The sequence below is a fragment of the Mustelus asterias genome, chromosome 4, assembly GCF_964213995.1.
Source record: "Mustelus asterias chromosome 4, sMusAst1.hap1.1, whole genome shotgun sequence".
NCBI classification, from domain to species: domain Eukaryota; kingdom Metazoa; phylum Chordata; class Chondrichthyes; order Carcharhiniformes; family Triakidae; genus Mustelus; species Mustelus asterias.
In genome coordinates, this window is record NC_135804.1 from 87,088,087 (window position 1) to 87,107,605 (window position 19,519).

A 19,519-nucleotide genomic window follows, 5' to 3' on the forward strand; every position below is an offset into this window, starting at 1 on the left:
AGTATTAAAGCCAGAAGGAGCGATTCTCCCAAAAAAGTGGTGAATTTGTGTAAAAACTGGAGTAAATCACACTGATTTTTTCAGTGCAAGTTTCAAAATCAATCCCCCATACTCTGTGCACTGCAGAGTGCACTCGCGTGAATCCCGTTGAAATTCAGTGGGCAGGGCTTATACCCCTGGAGAGGCCAGCAGCAGAGCGCTGAGCAGGCCACTGCGCTTGCGCCAATCTGTCAGCTCCGACATCGGCACATGCTCAGTAGCCACGCACTGCTGGCCTCCCGATTGCTGGGCAGCCCCGTGACTCCTGCATCGCTGGCCCTCAGACTCCCACATGACCTGATCGCTGGCACCCTGAACATATCCTGCCAGCCTCAAACTCCCATCCAGCCCGTCTCGATCTCCAGCCCCCACATCCCTCGCCCGGCAGCCCCAATCTCCTTATCTACCCCCTTCCCAATCACTGGCCTTCCTCCCTCTGTCACTCAGCCTGGCTGCACCACGCCCATTGATCACCCCTCTCAAAGGCCCCGCCTCTCCATCAGGCCCTGCCCCAATAGGTCCCACCCCCTTGGCACTGCCCGATGCCCAGTGGGCAGTGCCAAGGGCCCCCTTGGGCATTGCCATTTTGCCCCAGACAGTGCCAGGGGGCCAGGTTGGTACTGCCAAGGTGGCAATGCCTAGGGGGCACCCCCCCAGCACCCGACTCTCTGGGGGGCCTCAATGGCCCCCCTTCACTCCAGTGCGGAGCTATACAAACCCCACTCGAGTGAACCACTCCTGGCCGGGGGTGGGGCATACGATTCAGTCCCGGGCCCGCTAATGGGTGGCATGGTGGCACAGTGGTTAGCACTTCTGCCTCACAGCGCCAGAGACCTGGGTTCGATTCCCGGCTTGGGTCACTGTCTGTGTGGAGTTTGCACACTCTCCCCGTGTCTGTGTGGGTTTCCTCCTGGTGCTCCAGTTTCTTCTCCCCCCCCCCACCGAGTCTGAAAGACTGTTGGTTAGGTGCATTAACCCACACTCCTAGTTGCCGGAGTGTGGCGACTCGGGGAGTTCACAGTAACTTCATTGCAATGTAATGTAAGCCTTACTTGTGACTAATAAATAAACTTTAATGATATTTAAATGCTATGGAGATGATAATTTAAACAAATTATGTAGCGCTGGAAATCTGGCTGCTGGAGACTGACAGAGGCTGTGGTGCCCAGTGGGGAGCCCGCAAACCAGCCTCCGCTCGAGTCTCCCGATCTGTTGCGCTACAAAAGCGGCATAGCAGGATGGGAGGATTGCCCCCAGAAGCTTTGCATGGCTAATTACCAATGGCCAAAAATCTACAAATTCCAAAACAAGAAAAAAAAATGGCAACAGCAACAAACGGTAGTCTCTTTTCTCAAGTTCACTTATAGCGGAATGATGCTATTTAAAATATTGAGTGCAGATTACTAGATTAGTCAAATTGAATTGTGCAAATATACTAATTTCCAATAACTCAACCCTAATTTCAGATTCATCTTTGTCCCCTCTCTTTGGCTACCTCTTGTATCCCAAAAACATCCCTGGCATTACCATTGGCCAGAAATTGATCAGGACTAGCCATATAAATACTGCAATTTCAACAGCAGGTGAGAGGTGAGAAATCCCGTGGTGAGGAATTCATCTGATTACCCAAAGCCTGTCCACAATATACAACTCACAAGTCAGAAGTGTGATGGAATATTCTCCACTTCTGTGGATGAGCACAGCTCCAACACCACTCAAGAAACTCAACACAATTCAGCACAAAGTAGCCTGTTTGATTGGCACACCATGCACAAACATTCACCACCTCCATCACTGACACACAGTAGCAGCAGTCTGCATCATCCATAACATGCACCACAGAAGCTCACCACAGCTCCTCTGACACCCTCCAAACCCACAAACACTACCATATAGAAGGACAAAAGCAGCAGAAGAATGGGAACACCACCACTTGGAAGTTCCCCTCCAAGCCACTTGCCATCCTGATTTGGAAACATATTGTTCTCCCTTCGGTGTCATGGCGTTAAAATCCTGAAACTCGCTCCCTAACAGCACTGTGGACGTACCCACTCCACATGGACTACAATGACTTCAGAAGGCAACTCACCACCACCTTCTCAAGCACAATTAGGGATGGGCAATTAATGCTGGCCTAGTCAGTAAAACCAACATTCCTTGAATGATTTTAAAAAACACGAATTACTGTCAATTTCCTTCTTATTTGCTCCGAACAAGAGGTGTACCATGATCCAAATATTTATATCATCTGTAGCCCCTTGCTAGTGGGTATCTGCAAAATTTGTGGCCAGCTTGGATGCCTGAATTTAGCAACACCCTCAGCAATAACAATTGATGTGAAAAACAACAAAAAGGAGCAAAATGGAGGGGAAGTCTGGTTAGAATCATAGAATCCCTACAGTGCACAAGGAGCCATTTGGCCCATTGAATCTGCACTGACCACAATCCCACCCAGACCCTATCCCCATAACCCCACATATTTATCCTGATAGTCCCCTTGACACTAAGAGGCAAATTTCCATGGCCAATCAACCTAACCTGCATATCTTTGGAGTGTGGGAGGAAATCCACGTGGACACGGGGTGAAAGTGCAAACTCCACACAGACAGTGACCCAAGCTGGGAATTGAACCCGGGCCCCTGGCACTGAGAGGCATCAGTGCTAACCACTGTGCCACCGTGCTGCATTAGGATTAGGAATGGAATCAGAGATTAATGGGATAACCGGTTTGAGATGATCAAACGCTTCACAGTCCATGTTATCTGGAAGTGTGCCAGTGGGTAAAGCTATGGGAGAGCATTACATCGTGTCAGATAATGAGGCTTACTTGTGGGGGACCAGGCAATATTTCTGCAGAGCTTTCTCTCAGGAAATGGGTGAGTCAATGAGAGTGAACCCTAGTCTGTGGAAACTGCAAGCCTCGTCGGACAAATAACCTTTTCATTATGTTTTCAGCAATTCAGCCTGATTTTAAAGTGATGTAATACTAATCATTCTACATCCAACCACATTTGCTCTGTCACTTGAGCATTTCAGCACCTTAAAATTACAGCAAAGAGAAAGCATGGTATATTGTATTCTTCTCCTTTATGGAAAATCAAGATCTGTAATGTGATTTTTAGATGCAAGATTGGGGTCTTGAGCAGCAGAATTGTACAAAGACATGAATGTTGGAGGACACAGAGGATGCAAGCTTTGTATCCCGTAAGCTATGCTGCTATATCAAATTGCTAACTGGCTCTGGCAAATTGCCTGTGGTCCATAAAAACAATTGGACACTCAGTACATTCATTATACTTGATTCAACTTTTAATAAGTCAGTATCAGAGCTGCTGCAACTGTGAGTCCACGAAAAATGCTTTGTAAAATACGTTCAGATTGGCAATTGCATTCATCAGTAAAGTCCAAATCTTAGTAACACTTCAACCACAAAAACAGAAAATGCTGGAAAATCTCAGCAGGTCTGACAGCACCTGTGGAAAGAGGATAGGTCAACGTTTCAAGTCAGGATGACCCTTGGTCATCCACAGTATTTTGCCTTTATCTTAGTAATACTTTGCTGATTACTAAACATACGAATGCACAATAATCAATTCACAAGTTTCAAAAATGAAATGACAATTTCAATGTGAAATATTAAAACCAAAGTTAATAAAATTCTATTGCAATTTTGAAAATACACATGATTTTAAAATCAAAGCTTAGATGCGAATTATTTTTAGTGACTCCTTTATTTTCTCATAAATTCTCTTTTCTTTTTATGCAGCAAGTGCAAATAAACTCCACTCTCCTGTCAGTTATATTAGATATTAACTTAGGCACAGCAATTAAGGGTGTGCACAGCTGACAGACCAAGATGGTTTTATGCAAAAAAAAGTCCAAATTCTGAAAATGGTTAAAATTCTATGTTATGAATTAAAAATACTTGGCATGGTAGTAGTGTGGCAGTCAGATTTACTTCAATAATAATGCTATAATTTTATTAATAGGAAACATATCCCTCCCAAAGAATTTTCTGAGTAAAGAGTGCATCCTCTTAACTGATGCTGAAATGCATTTTGTATAAGACAATTCAAGGGCTGTTGGAATTAGTTTCCTATAGTGAAACAGGCATTTCTGGCTGTCTTGTCAGCTTTGCTCATTTTGTAGCAACACAACTTTAAGAGTCAGATGATTAGGGGTTCAAGCCCCTATTCAGAATCTCTACAGTACAGAAGGAGGCCATTCAGCCCATTGAGTCTGCACTGACTCTCGAAAGGGCATCTTACCCTCCCTAAACATTTCCACATCTCTACTTTTCTCTCATTCTTTAACATGCTCCTTAAAAGCAACCTAGCTATTTGACCAAGCTTCTGGTTATCTGTCCCGATATCTCTCTTTGTGGCAAGCTGACAAATATTTATTGCTAATGCTACTGTAAAATGTCTTGGGATGCTTTGCTACTTTAAGGGTGCTGAACAAATGCATGCTGTTGAGGCTAAGGCCTCCATCTTGCAATCTCTTGTTTAAAACTTGAGTAATTAAATCCAAAGAATGTGTGAAATAGCATTGTTATTTTTAAAATTTAAAGTACCTTCAATGTTTTCATTAAGCGACTGCTGAAAGATATGTGTGGAGAGAAACAGTCTCAACTATAATGCTTCATAATTGAATTGCCTGTTGATACTTACCAAAGATCATACATGAATAATGGCTGCTTGTGCAATATACCAAAGGGTGACCATCACTTGTTGCATTTGTGTAACAGTAAAAAATTAATGTCTTCATGAGAATGAGAGAAATGAGGTTAAAGAAACTGGTTTCAAGACTGGCCCTAATTCTAAAATTTGCAACAGTCCCATTTATTCTAATCATGTGTACAAATGGTCTAATTAAATACTTACTCTTTTGTTAAGACAGATGACAGGCCACAGGCTGCAACCCAAGGTACAACAGCAACAAAGACAACCACACAGAAGCCATTTCACATTGATGGGAAGATTTTTCTTTAAGCATCCATTTACCCGACCAATGCTTGTCTTATACTCCTCTGGAGCCACCTGGAACAAAAGAACGCAGCACAGCAAAGTCAAAAGTTGTAGCAAAGGCAGATTGTAAATCAAGTTAACAAATGAGCATTTGACAGATGGCAGTATTGTAACAGGAGATCAAACTAAAGGGGTGTGCACGCATACACGTGTGCTTACGTATCCATTCAGATACTGTGAAACGAATAGGCAACATTCACCGCAAAAGTAAAATTCAAATAGGATATCACTGTAGATCAAATAACTCCAAACTAGAGGAGGAATTTGTGCTGAGCTCATGTTAAACATATTTCTATCAATTCTTTGAAGTTGCTCTGAAATCAAAGCAAAACAGTCCAAGTAAAAATAGTATTTAAAATGTCCACTCCATTTTATTTCCTAATTTTGTCTGCTTTCCCTGCAAACTTCAAAAAGCAGAAAAGAAAATATAGCGAGAATCGTTAATTTGATTTTTCTTCTCTACTTTTGGGTTATTGGACTCCAGTGGGCTCCATTTTCTACAATAATCTTCAATTGTTTGATATTTACAATATTCGGATTTAGGAATGCAACGTCTTTTTGTCTCGATGGGCTGTAACTTCCACCCCGTGGTGTAAAGTGATGTCCTGCTGGAATTACAAGAGTTTAAAGAGCACTGACCTGCTCTGGAAAGCTTCATCCAAACCTCTGATTGCTGGAGTTGTTTGGTCCCTGCAGGCCACAGTGTGATGCAACTCCAGTGAGACCACGCCCCTTTCTTACTAAAATGACTGCTGGGAAACAGGAAGGTTTGAAGAGCCCAGTGAAACTGATAGGCCAGGGAGAAGGTAAGTGTCCAGGTGAGTGCATGGAATTTGGGGGGGCCTGGGACACTGTCAGGTCCACATCAGGAGGCAAGCGGGGCGGCTAACTCTTTCAGGTGCAAAACTGGCGGATCCATCTGAAGAGAGCTATTTTCAGTCGCTTTGTCATATGGTTCCCATTGCAATTGTCCAGGGAAAGTTAATGCTTCTGGAGAATTGTCACACAAAGCCTTTCCTGGAACTTTCAAGAGGGATTCCCCAGCGCATCTTTGGGGTACCCCCATATCCAACTCAGAGGTGTCAGGAAATTACAAGCTTCAGTAGACAGTGTATGGATAATTATTAGCAGTTTTTAAAAGGCAACCAAAGGTTCTAACAAGCCACTCATGAAGACTCAATGCCCCTTATCTGCAAGGTCATTCAGTATGTACAAGTGGAACAAACATATACACATTGTTTCATTATTCTAACAGTTGAAAACTGAAGATTGATAATCAATTTTGTGTATATGAGGCAATAGATTTTTAAAATTAGATAAGTAATTTGTCAAATGCTTCAATAGGTAGAAATGCATCTCAGGGAAAGTTTCAAAATAGTTCACAAGATTAAAAACTGTTATTGAACACGAAAATGTTAACATTGAAATAAATGGTATGATACAGAGTACTGAAAACAGACAAGTAAAAATATTTCAAATAAAATCATACAATTACTTCCATTGGTCTTTGAAGGGGAACAATGCGAAGGCTCATCACTTTGTGTAAAAATTCCAACCAAATATATATGTATTCTAACATTTTTCATGGTCAAAAGGTTATATTCAGATTGGTTTCAATGATGGTGTTTTATCAGTTGGGACTTCCAAGTTCTATAGCAAGTATAGTCCTGAAAGTTATTCAATAGCTATCATTTCAAAACTTGCAGATGGCAATTTATGGCTTCCTCCAAGAGAAAGCCCATATTCAAACACATTTCTTATCTCTTTTATGACTTGTATAAGACATCCTAATAGAGAGGATTTGATTATGGTATATTTGCAAATGGAATCATTTGTCAGAAGAAAACATTTGAAATCATAACTGCAAGCAAAATATATTTGTTGTAAACATGCATTGCCATTTTAAAAATGCAAATGAGCATCCAGCTACTGATCAGTAAGGTGTGCTTCCCACACTGCAAATGAGTCTTACTTCCTCTTAGCTTTATATTGGTCCTGCCAATAAAGCAGGGTTGTAACATTTTACGACAGGATGCAAAAACACTTCACAAATAGTGAAAAGACTGGCAAAGCCCAGCAGGCTAACCATGCCTCTTCAATCATAATAAGCAAGCCCTCTAATCTATCAACTGTCAGGTACAGTCACAATGCAACTCACTCATTTATGGCTTACACTTCTCTGCAATGCACAACCACCCTCTCCACAGGCTCTTTCTTTGTTGCAGATTTAGAGTAGGAAGCTTCCTTTCTTATATATATATTCTTATATTGGAATTTCATCATTCCATGCATCCCCTGGAGGTACATACTACACCAAAAGTGACATTTACTGTATTATTCTGTGTGTGTGTGTGTGTGTGTGTGTGTGTGTGTGTGTGTGTGTGTGTGTGTGTGTGTGTGTGTGTGTGTGTGTGTGTTGTTGGGGGAGGAAGATACACATTTCAGAGCAAAATTATGCATGGATTTGTTGACAGCGGGACCATCAAATGGATGCTATGACAATTAGCAATAAGGGACATGATTTTAAAAATGAATGTACATAGCAAGTTAGCCAAACCATTTTTGTTACAAAATTCACAATAGATAATGCAAACATTCTTTCAAAAATGAGAAAGGATAAATCTGCCAATTTTTTTGTTGTCTTTTCCTGCAGCATTAGATGGAATTAGATCATAATCTGCAAAACTACTATGCTTTAATTCTAAAAATTGGTAGAAATTAAATTTGGACGTGTAAATCTTTATTGATGTAGTTTTATGGCCTGAAACAGCATTGTCCCACTCAAAATGGATAAGAGAAACATCTTTTCCTGAATGATACAATTTAAAAGAACACTAGTTGTACATACTAGTTATATCCTGCAATCAGAATACGAAATTAAAATTAGTGGGCATATTGCAGTTGTTTACTGAGAGTTTTTTTTCCCATACTGACAGCTTTATGTATTGAACCCTGACTACATCACAGCTTCACTTAATTAACTACTTTTAACTAATGCAAAGTATAACATTTCTCTTCTTATTAAATTCAACAAAGGTTCTATGACAGGTATCTGATATCTGTGCTTGGTTGAATTTAGTAAGAAGAAGAGTGTTATACTTTGCATTAGTTTAAAGCAATTAATGAAATGAAGCTGATGTTGTCAGGGTGCAATTTATAAAGTTGTTGTTATGAAAAAAAACCTGTTATAGTAAATAACTGCAATATACCCACTAATTTTATTAATCTTTTGGAAATGCCTCCCTCTCCAACCTGCTCTAATTCGGCAGATATATTATTGGGTGAAAGGTACTATTCTAAATTGATACCTTGGCTCTATTCTCTCTCCACAAACGCTGTCAGACCTGTGAGATTTTCCATCATTTTCTGTTTTGTTTTACTTCAGATTGTGTGTGAATAGGAATCTCAAATCCTAGCTGTAATGAACAATTTTATTAAGTAGCCTTGTGAACATTTGTGCAACAATGCCTTCTCAACCGAAGGTTTCAATATGCACATTCTTACAGTCTGCAAACAAATAAATTCCCCCTCTACCCATCCCTGCTACACTAAATGTAATTGAGCCAAGGATGCCTGTAGAACAGTTTCCTGTGGAGGAAGGAAAAGGGAGAAAAAAAAAGGAAAGAGAAGAATGAAGGATTTCAGAAAAATAAAAATAAATTATACCAAGAATTCTGATTCAAATGTTAACTTCATAATTGATAGATTAAAATTTATTCCACTTCAATCATTAATGCAATACATAGTAAAGATTAGGATATTTCAGAAGTTGTGTTTAATAATCATGGGACTTTAATCTTCAATAGACTGGTCAAATCAAATTGGCAACAGTAATCTGGAAGAGGAGTTTGTAGTATGGGTTCCTAGAACAAAAAGTTGTTGACCAACTAGGGACAAAGCTATTTTAAAATCTAGTATGGCATAATAAAACCAGGTTAATTAATCAATTTCACAAAAAAGATTCTCTGAGAAAAGTGATAATTCAATTGAGTAGCAGTATACACTAGTCCAAAACAAGAATTTTGAAACATAAACAAAGCTAATTTTAGAGGTATGAGGGGAGAGCTGGATAAAGTTGATTGAATAAAGAGACTGAAAGGTATGGCAGTAAATAAACCAGGGAAATATTTTTAAAAATGATTCAACAAGTTCAACAAAAATACATTTCATTAAAAAAATTAGTGAGAAAGACCCAAGTATGGCTTACTAGTTAAGAATAGTACCAGATTAAAAGCAGCTTATAATGTTGCAAGAGTAGTCATAAAGCTGAGGATTGATTTTTTAAAAACAGCAAAAAGTGACCAAAATGTTTATTAAAAAGGAAAAAAAAGAGCCAAGAAAATAAAACACTTGCAAGGGTTTTTCATCGGTCAGGGCATAGAGTATAAAAATTGGCAAGTCATGTTGCAGCTGTATAGAACTTTAGTTAGGCCACATTTGGAATATTGCGTACAGTTCTGCTCACCACACTACCAGAAGGATGTGGAGAGTTTGGAGAGGGTGCAGAAAAGGTTTACCAGGATGTTGCCTGGTTTGGAGGGTATTAGCTATGAGGAGAGATTGGACAAACATGGTTTGTTTTCCCCTGAACATCGGAGGCTGAGAGGCGACCTGACAGAAGTTTTAAAATCTATGAGAGGCATGGATAGAATGGATAGTTGGAGCCTTTTTCGCAGGGTAGAAATGTCAATTACTAGGGGACATAGATTTAAGGTAAAACGGGGAAAGTTTAAAGGAGGCAAAAGAGGGTGGTAAGTGCCTGGAGTCCGCTGCCAGCGGAGGTGGTAGAAGCAGATACAATAGCAACACTTAAGAGGCATCTTGACATACATGAATAGGCAGGGAACAGAAGGATATGGACCGTGTAAAGGCAAAAGGTCTTTCGTTTAGAAAGGTGTCATTTGTCAGCGCAGGCTCGGTGGGCCAAAGGGCCGGTTCCTGACTTGTACTATTCTTTGTTCTCGATAGAAATTAGAGTAGCTAAAGTAAACATTGCTCTCTGAAGCAGAGGCAGGTGTAATTATTATGGAGAAGGAGAAAAGATCAGAAGCACTGAACAAATATTTTGTGTCTATCTTCGAAGGAGAAGACACAAATTACATCCCAGAAATAGAGAGAAACAATGAGAGACATTTAAAATAATTAATATACGTGAAACTTAGGGGATTAAAAACCAACAAATCCTCAGGACCTGACCACATCCTCAGTTCATTTGTACTACCAAATAAGGTATACAAATATACCCCTCTGAAGGGTCTGGAATACCAGCTGTATATTAGGATTGAAAGTAGGTTAGGAACAGTCTGGTCAGTAAATAATTAGCTTTTGGTTCAAATTACTTCATGTTAACCATCTGACCTTTCTAGAATTATATTCTGAATAAGCTGAGGATAACAATGTAATCTATGCAACAGAGACAGATCGAGTGAAAGAGGAAGGGGCAAATAGGAGGAAAATAAAATAAATAGGATACTGGCAAGAACAGTTTTCAATAACAACTCACCTTTCCTGTAAGCACTGAAGGAAATTCTGGATCAAATTTGTTGCTGAGGCCAAACCTTAGGAAAAAACATTAAATAAAGTTAAGTGCTTGCTACTAGAAGAGAGTGACTTAAGAGCAAAAGCTACAATAAAAGTGTTCTTTTTTGAGAAATATATATGTAGCAATAAGAGAAAGCCCTTTTTCACAAGCAAACACTGACTAGAATTGATAATGAGGAAGATTTGCATCTTTTTTGGACGAACTTGATTTTAGAAAAACAACAGGCACTCCTTTTAAAAATAGAGATCACTCAAACCACGATTTCATTTCAACCGCTGGACAAAATCTTTTAAATAACCTATGGATTTTCATAATTGTTGAATACAAAAAGTATTGTGGGATTCAAGAATTTTTTTCAGATTTACTTAAGCATAAACACCATTAATCCATACCAAGTGATGGTGGTTACTTCCAAATGATGGTGGTACTGGTCTCAAAACAAGTGGCAGGTAGAACACCAAAGAGCACCTTGGTCCAATTTTAAATAAAGGTTTTCTAAAGACAACCTAATTAGTTTCAAACCAGCATTTTAATTTGGAACATTAACAACTGCTGAGTGAGAATACCTGGTTTACTGCATAGTCATCAAAATGGCAATTTTCCGCAGATCCAGAAGTATGTCAAAATAATTTATTGGCTTTTTAAATATGAGAAAATAAAGCCTATGAAAGTAGTTCAATGCTGTAGGACTATGGCATTAAAAATCCGAAGAAAACATTTCCTGCTTCACTTAAATAAAATCTTTTTCATCTCAGAATGGAGTGTACACAAATACATAATATTAGCAAGGATCATAACTCACTGTTTACTATAAACAGCAAGCTCAGCACCGTGTCAAATTACAAGAACTACTGGATAATAGAAACAAGATCTTCCAATCCAGTGTCTAGATTAGAATATGATAGAAGAGTATGTACACATTCTTACAACATAATAAAGAAAAGCAATTATAATGAAAGTATTGTCTATCTTGGCAGTTATTAGGTTTCCAGTTTCTCAAAACCTCATCAGAAAGTTGCAGAGCGCTGCAAAGAATCAAGTGCTTTCCTCCCTTTTTTTTAAAGAAGGAATGGATTTAACCCAGCTGAGCTTAGCAAAACCTCTCTATATTGCACTTGTCGGTTATTTAATGAGCAGCTGATGACTACTCTGCTTGGGGAAGGTACACCTGCCACTCCTGACACCTCAGTCCTTGCTGCCACCTCAGCGACATCATCAGAAAGCAGGTCCTGCCTATATGCTGAAGACATCCTGTTCTATCTCACCACCACCTCTCATGGCTTCCGATTTGTCACACTGCGTATCTAATATCCAGACCTGGAAGAGCGGAAATTTCCTTCAATTACATATCGGGAAGACCAGTCATTGTATTCTTCATTCTCCAACCACAGACTCCATCCCTTGCTGTCCAAGGCTTAAACAGATTTAGACATCCCATTTAACCCTCAACTGAGCTTCTAACCCCAATCCTCCTTCATCATCAGATAGATTACTTATGCCTTTGTAATATCACCTATATCTGCATCAGGCATCAGCAGCTGAAATACTTATCCAGGCCTCTGTGATCTCCAAACTTGATTGTGAATGATAAGAGAGACAAAATATTTTACTGCAGTTATTCATGACTATGTTCCCATCAATAGCACTGCACATCAGAAACTACTCTTATAGTATCACTTGTATATTGCTGTTTTCACATAGCAGGATTGGGGGCAGGGTGATAAGAAAGACAACATTTGAAAATGTGCAAAAAATATTTTACTGTTGCAAACCCCATGCAGTAACTTTAGAGAAACTAGATACCATAACAAAAGAAAATCATTAAAACTACAATTTATTTGATGCCTAGAAACTATTAAAATAAATATTACCAGCTAGGGCAAGAAGGGGCAACTGATATGACCTTCAGTAACACCATGTTATCTTTTAGGAATATAAAATTGGTGACTGCTGCTAACTAATGCTACAGGCAGGAATCTTGGAGGGACCTGTAAATGTAAAAAACTTAAAATGCAGTGGCACCTGTTCCCCCTTCTGTTTTGAGAATTATTGAAGTAGTGCCCTGTTAGATTCTGAAATATATATACGGGTTGACCTATAACTCTGAAACTCGAGTTGCACTTTCCATTTCACCGCTACCCAATGAGAAAAATGCATATCTATCCAGTCTGTTTCTTGGCTTTCAGCAATTAACTTTCTTGTCATTGTATAAGAAATCTCTCCACAATCACCAAACTGCTTATTCACTATGTATACAAACAGAATATCTGGTCGTCTTCTTCGTCGCAAAGCAATATTCAATATAACCATCTGATCACCCTAACAGCTGACAACTTGATGCAGCAAACACTAATTGAAAGGATCAAAGGACAGATTGTCAATATTCGTTCTGGCAAGAACAAACCAATTTTGCAGCTTAAGAGATGATTGATATCCTATACAAATAAATAATTACATGATAAAAGCTTCTCAAGTTAGAGCATTAAGACTTTTACAACTACAAGAAACAAAATATAATGTAAACATCCAAGTAATAAATCATGTTGGCATAATTTATTTCTTTTATAAGGGGGGGGGCGCTTTTTAACCTCAGGCCATACAATTTCTTTAATCAAACTGCGTCCACGATTAACATTGCTCTTCAACCAGCTATCCTGAGCATTAGGACAGCATCACATTGCAACTGAATTAATGTTCCCTCCCTTTACTACCCAGGTGCTTAGAGCTTGAAACAAAAAACAATAAATGCTGGAAATGCACAGCAAATGCTGGAAATGCACAGCAAATGAGTCAGCATCTGTACAGAGATGAAGCAGGTTATGTCTTTTTTTTTTTAAGATAAATAATTGCAATCGAGGAGGATGCAATACACCGTGGAAGCACATTTCACGTACTATTGAAAAGACTATCTTAATATAATGGAAGGATTAATTAAATTTATCTCTTCCCTACGTTAGCTGTACTGTTTTAGAAAGGAATTTTGAAGAAGGATCCACACCCATAGAACCATAGAAAATTACAGCTCAGAAACAGGCCTTTTGGCCCTTCTTGTCTGTGCCGAACCATTTTATGCCTAGTGGGACTTCCTGTTTTCCTGTTTTCAATCCTAAATTTGCCTTTGTAATACTTTTAACTTATCTCATCTTACTATTCTGGCTTAATTGGAAATAGTATCAGATCTATTTATACTCATTTTACCTGCAATCATATTTACCTCTGCACGATTGTGCACTCATTTGGCTTATTTCAAATCTGGCCTCTTGCACATTTCCAATTCCAATCACTCCACCATTGGAGCCCTAGGCAACTGAAGGCACAGCCCCCAATAGTGGAACAATTATAATTGGGAACGCACAAGAGGTCAGAATTGGAGGAGTGCACAGAGTGTTTTGGGGTTGGAAGAGATTATTGAGGTCGAGCAGGGCATAGCAATTGGCAGTGATGCAGCGGGGGGTCGGGGAATTCGCTCTATATATCTCTCCACTTCACTGTCTTTTTCCCCCTTTAAGACACTGTTTAAAACATACCTCCCTCTAAAACATACTTTATGTAGCTGAGAACATTGTCCAAATCACCAAATCAAATAGGAGTGTGACAGAAGTGAATATAATACCCAAACTGTGGTCACAACTTAAATATTCACTCCCTCCACCACTGACACATAGTGACAGCAGTGTGCAATATATGCAAGATACACTGCAGTAACTCATCAAGGCTCTTTCAACTGCACTTTCCAAACCTATGACTTCTACCACCGAGAAGGGCAGCATCTTTCTCTCCAAGCCACACATCACCTGACTTGGAGCTATCTCACTGTTTCTTTGGATCTGGTGGATCCACTGGATCAAAATCCTGGAATAATTTCCTAGCATCACTCTGTACCTGCACCTGATGACTGCAGCAGTTGGTAAAGGTGGCTTCTTCTCAAGGGCTATTAGGGATGGGCAACAAATGTTACCATGCCAGCAATATCCACATCCCATGAAAAAATAAAAAACTAAAATAACATTTTCAGCGTTGATAATGCACTCCAGGCCTTCCTGGTCGCAGAAGATCTCAAGCACAATGGTGGACACCACATGCTTGTCTTAACCATAGAGTTGGGCATTCTTTTTGTTCTTTTGATTGCCACGTTGCAGTGGTTGTACATATTAAACAGAGTTTGCTAAAATCTTTTCTCAACTACATTGTTAAACTACTTTGACACCAGTGTACTTAGTCCAACTAATCTTCATCTGAAATTGCTCTGTCCAGTTACATATTTTGTTTTATTCTATAATTGCTGAGCTACCTTAACAAGTGTCATTCATAGCTTGATCTTAATGATTTTGAATCACCAGACAGGTTGAAATGGCTGAAAGAAACAAATTTCCATGAATGGATGGTGTTTATTCCAGGGAGAGGAGGAATGAGATTTGTCCAGCGTGGATCATCGGTTTCTCCCATAATGAAAAAGGAGATAATGTGGGTACATTTTCAAAAAGAACAAGAGTTTCTGTATTTAAATCATTAATCAAAGTTAAAAATAGTAAGGGTCCCAATGTTGATCTTGGACTCCCAATTCAGCTCATCCTCACCCTAAAATAACCCTTTCTAAACTCCCTCCCATCAACCAGTTTCTTACCCATTTCAGAGTTTCATCCAAAATTCCCATCAGTTAACTTGTAAAATGTTCTCAAGTTTTTTGGTACATTATATGAAGTAAACTTTACCATAAGCTGCTTGGTATATACATTGTCACAGAAGATCAGTCATAGTTTTCTCTGTCTAAATCTAATGGAGGCTGTTGAATTCACAGGGAATTCTCATGTTCCCATTACTTAACACATTACCAAATGGAGACTAAAGAGCATTCAGCTACCCAACTTGTATTCTCGTTCTTTTTGAAAATGTACCCACATTATCTCCTTTTTCATTATGGGAGAAACCGATGATCCACGCTGGACAAATCTCATTCCTCCTCTCCCTGGAATAAACACCATCCATCCATGGAAATTTGTTTCTTTCAGCCATTTCAACCTGTCTGGTGATTCAAAATCATTAAGATCAAATTAATTCTACTTGGATTATTGTTATGGGAGGACTTTACTTTAAAGTTTTCCCTATCAAATGCTTGGAAGAATGTATAATTTATATAGTATACATTAAGTATCTTATGCTCACTTTGTTCTCAGCCTCACTAGCAATTTTCATAGTTTTTAAATTCGTTGCCCTTTTATGATGCCAGTAATGTTTTGAACCAAGCACCTTCTTCTCGAATCAACACTTTTGATATGTTTTCACATTTTTTGTAACCATCAGAAGGGTAACTTCATCATTCTTTTTGTAGGATTTAGAGTTTTTTCCCTTATTTTGTTAATGCATTCAACGTCATGCTTGTAAACTTCAAAATTTTACTGCAATGAAGGTCGCCATTCACCCAATCATATCCATGCCTGCTCCTTGCTGGAGTATTCAAAAATCAATCCCTTGCCCTGCGCTTTCCTTACAGCCTTATATTGTCCTCCACCTGGTTCAAGAGTTTATCCACCTTTCCATTATTGTACCCCTAGATTACTACCATTGATAAAGCATTTACAGTCCTGACAACATTCCACATAAAAGAAATTGACCTCTTTCCTTATTTACAGCAATTAAATTGATGGCCATTATCATCTGCTACTGAGGAGAAAGACATCTGCCCTATTCAGATCCATCATGTTTCTGAAATTTCCTATCCTTCTCTTCAGTTTCATCACTGGAATCTTAGTCATTTCTCATAAATATTGTCTCTCATTGTTGATAAATAATTGTTCACATTGCGTTACACTGCAGCACTATATTAAGATTCCACTCCAAGATGTTTTTAGGGAACTTTCTGCTTTAGCAAGTTTACAATGAGAAAATTGCCTGTCATAAAAGCACAAGTGAAGAGAGCACTCAGTAGAGCTCATATCTCCGTCCCGCTGTGTTAACTCAACTTTATTATAATTAAGCGACTCTTGCTTGTGTTTTATCTCTGCCTGGTTGATGCTCCATAACTAGAACTATGAAAAAAATTATTTCATTCATTCAAAGAATATGGGCATCACTGGCTAGGCCAGCATTTATTCTCCATTCCTAATTGCCCTTGAGAAAGTGGTGGCAAGTTGCGTTTTTGAACTACTCCAATCCATGTAGTGCCGGTACGCCCGCAATGCTGTTAGAAAGGGAGTTCCAGGATTTTGACCCAGCAGCAGTGAAGGAATAGCAATATACTTAAGTCAGAACGGTGAGTGGCTTGAAGGGGAACTTTCAGGTGGTGGTGGTGTTCCCATGCATCTGCTGCCCTTGTCTTTCCAGATGGTAGTGGTCAGGGGTTTGGAGGGTGCTGTCTAAGAAGCCTTTAGCAAAAACTTCTGCCAATCCAACTCTGCTCACATTTTGACAACTGTGACAAATTCCACTATAGCAGCTGAGACAATCAACAACATTCTGCAAAAGTCAATTTGCCCCATTCTCCAATGTTAACTGATCCTTTGAAAAATCCAGGATTTGGATCTGCATCTGATCCAAAAAAAATCAATTCTTCTCTGAGTCATACCCTGTCTGTGCACCAGGTTTTGTTGACATCCATCCACCAGTTTTTGAGATATGTTTACAGTCAAACAAAAAAAACCAAACAGGGGCAAAAATATTACCTCCACCCACCTTCAGTGACAGAGGTAAAAATACTGAAGATCCTGGAAACCTGAAGTAAAAACAGCAATGCCAGATATATTCTGCTGGTTTGCGGAAAGAGAAACAGAGTTATCATTTCAGATTGATGACCTATCACCAAAACTGGCAAAAAGTCATCAACCTGAAATATTCTTTCTCTTTTAGAAATTATTATTCATGGGATGTGGAAGTTACAATCCCATCCTGAATTGCCATTGAGAAGTCAGTGGTGAACCACCTTCTTGAACTGCTGACTTCTGGGTGTTGTAGGTAGACCAACATTATTGCTATTAGATGGTGAGCTGCAGCATTTTAACCCAGTGATGATAAGGAACTGCAGCATCAGGATGACTATGACTGGGATGGGAATTTGCAAGTGGTGATGTCCCCACGTGCCTACTGTCTCCGTTGTTCTAGATGGCAGAGGGTGCAGGTTTTGATGGTGCCATCGAAGGAGCCTTTGTGAGTTGCAACAGTGCATCTTGTATACAATATACACTGCTGTGACTGTGTCCAGTGGTATCGGGGGATGCTACCAGAGCTGAATATTTCCAGCATTTTCAGTTTTGTTTGTGAAACTGTACATCCCTAATCTGTGACTCTCCATTTATTCATTTTAATGGTTGCATAATCAAGGGTTGAGACTGTGCAATTTGTCTAATGTACTGGCAAGCACCAAAAAAGTAAATTTCTTCTATAACTTTTCGTCACTTCACTCACAGAAAACAGTAATCACTATTGTCTACGCCCGAGTTACCCTTGAGAAAGTGGCTGTGAGCCACCTTCCTGAATATAACTGAGTGACTTGCAAGACTGTTTCACACGGTATTTAAGAACCACCCACACTGCTGTGGGTCGAGTCACATGTAGGCCAGGATGGCAGATTTCCTTCCCTAAAGTACATGTGTGTAGCAAATAGGTTTTTACAACAATCCTGTAGGTTGTGGTTCCCATTACTGATACTAGCTTTTAATTCTAAATATCATTTATTAAATTTAAATACCCCAGTTGTGATATTGATTACTAATCCATGAATTTAACCACTATATTAGGTTACTATACTCTAATAGCATATATATATATCTCAATTTTTAAAGTTTTTAAATGTATTTACTTGTGTAACACGTAGGCTTACATTAACACTGCAATTAAGTTACTGTTAGTTGCCACACTCCAGTGCCTGTTCGGGTACATTGAAGGAGAATTTAGCATGGCCAACGCACCTAATGAACACGTCGTTTGGACTGTGGGAGGAAACCAGAGTACCCGGAGGAAACTCACGCAGACACGGGGAGAATGTGCAGACTCCGCAAAAGACAGTGACCCAAGCCAGGAATCGAACCCAGGTCCCTGGCGCTGTGAGGCAGCAGTACTAACCAATGTGCCACCATGCTGCCCCCATTTTAACACCCATAATGGACAAGCACTGAAATAGCAAGTTACAGTGGCCTGCAAAATTCTTCTCCTGCATCAATACACTGCTGTATAAATGTTCACTCTAAAATTAATTGCAACCAGTATCTTTATTAGGAATCTGTATGCAATATTTCTCTTCTCTAAATTAAGTCACAGCTTCTTTAAACTTAATTAAAATGAAGTCTGTTTAGTTTGATGAATCATACTGACAACAAATGTTTCCTTCAGAATTTGTCACTGAAACAGAGTGGTGAGCTAACGGCATGAAAATCAATGCAGATATCGCCTGTAGGTTTTTACTTCAATGGGGAGGAGTAATCAAGTTGATGTGGCAAGCAAGCAGGGTTGCAACACTGCATAGCTGGTTAAAAGGAACACAAGTTTATTAAGAGCATTAAAAGTTTCATGATTTTAGAATCACCTCAAGCCCAGCTAAATCACATTGGTTCGGGAATAAAATGTAAACCACTTAAATGGATTACAAGCTGAAAGGTAAACAATTGTTTTCAATTAAGCAGTGCCAATTATATAAATCTTACTGATCACCAGCATTCCTTATATGTGACAGAATTCAAGAGCTTTCAACAACGGTGTGACAACTGCTATGGTAAAGAAGATCACTGTAAACATGATTGGGGGGGGGGGGGGTCAGCAACAGAATGGGGCAGTTTTAAAATCAGATCCGCTATTCTGGTTACAGTGGTTAGCACTGGTGCCTCCCAACACCAGGGACCTGGGTTTGATTCCCAGCTTGGGGCACTGTGCGGAGTTTGTATGTCTTCCCTGTGTTTGCGTGGGTTTCTTCGGAGTTGTCCGG

The 19,519-nt window shown here is 39.4% G+C and overlaps 2 protein-coding genes across 2 annotated transcripts in view; both read right to left on the reverse strand.

Moving 5' to 3' along the window:
- The window catches only part of kdrl (kinase insert domain receptor like), a 509,442-nt gene that overhangs the window by 183,254 nt on the left and 306,669 nt on the right, over positions 1-19,519 (reverse strand). The window lies entirely within an intron of this gene.
- The window catches only part of chic1 (cysteine-rich hydrophobic domain 1), a 32,069-nt gene that overhangs the window by 11,941 nt on the left and 609 nt on the right, over positions 1-19,519 (reverse strand). Inside the window, exons 2-3 of the mRNA XM_078211337.1 lie at positions 10,570-10,624; positions 4,923-5,078 (exon numbers count right to left, since the gene is read on the reverse strand). Coding sequence (XP_078067463.1) covers positions 4,923-5,078; positions 10,570-10,624 — 211 coding nt within the window. The remainder of the gene's footprint in view (positions 1-4,922; positions 5,079-10,569; positions 10,625-19,519) is intronic.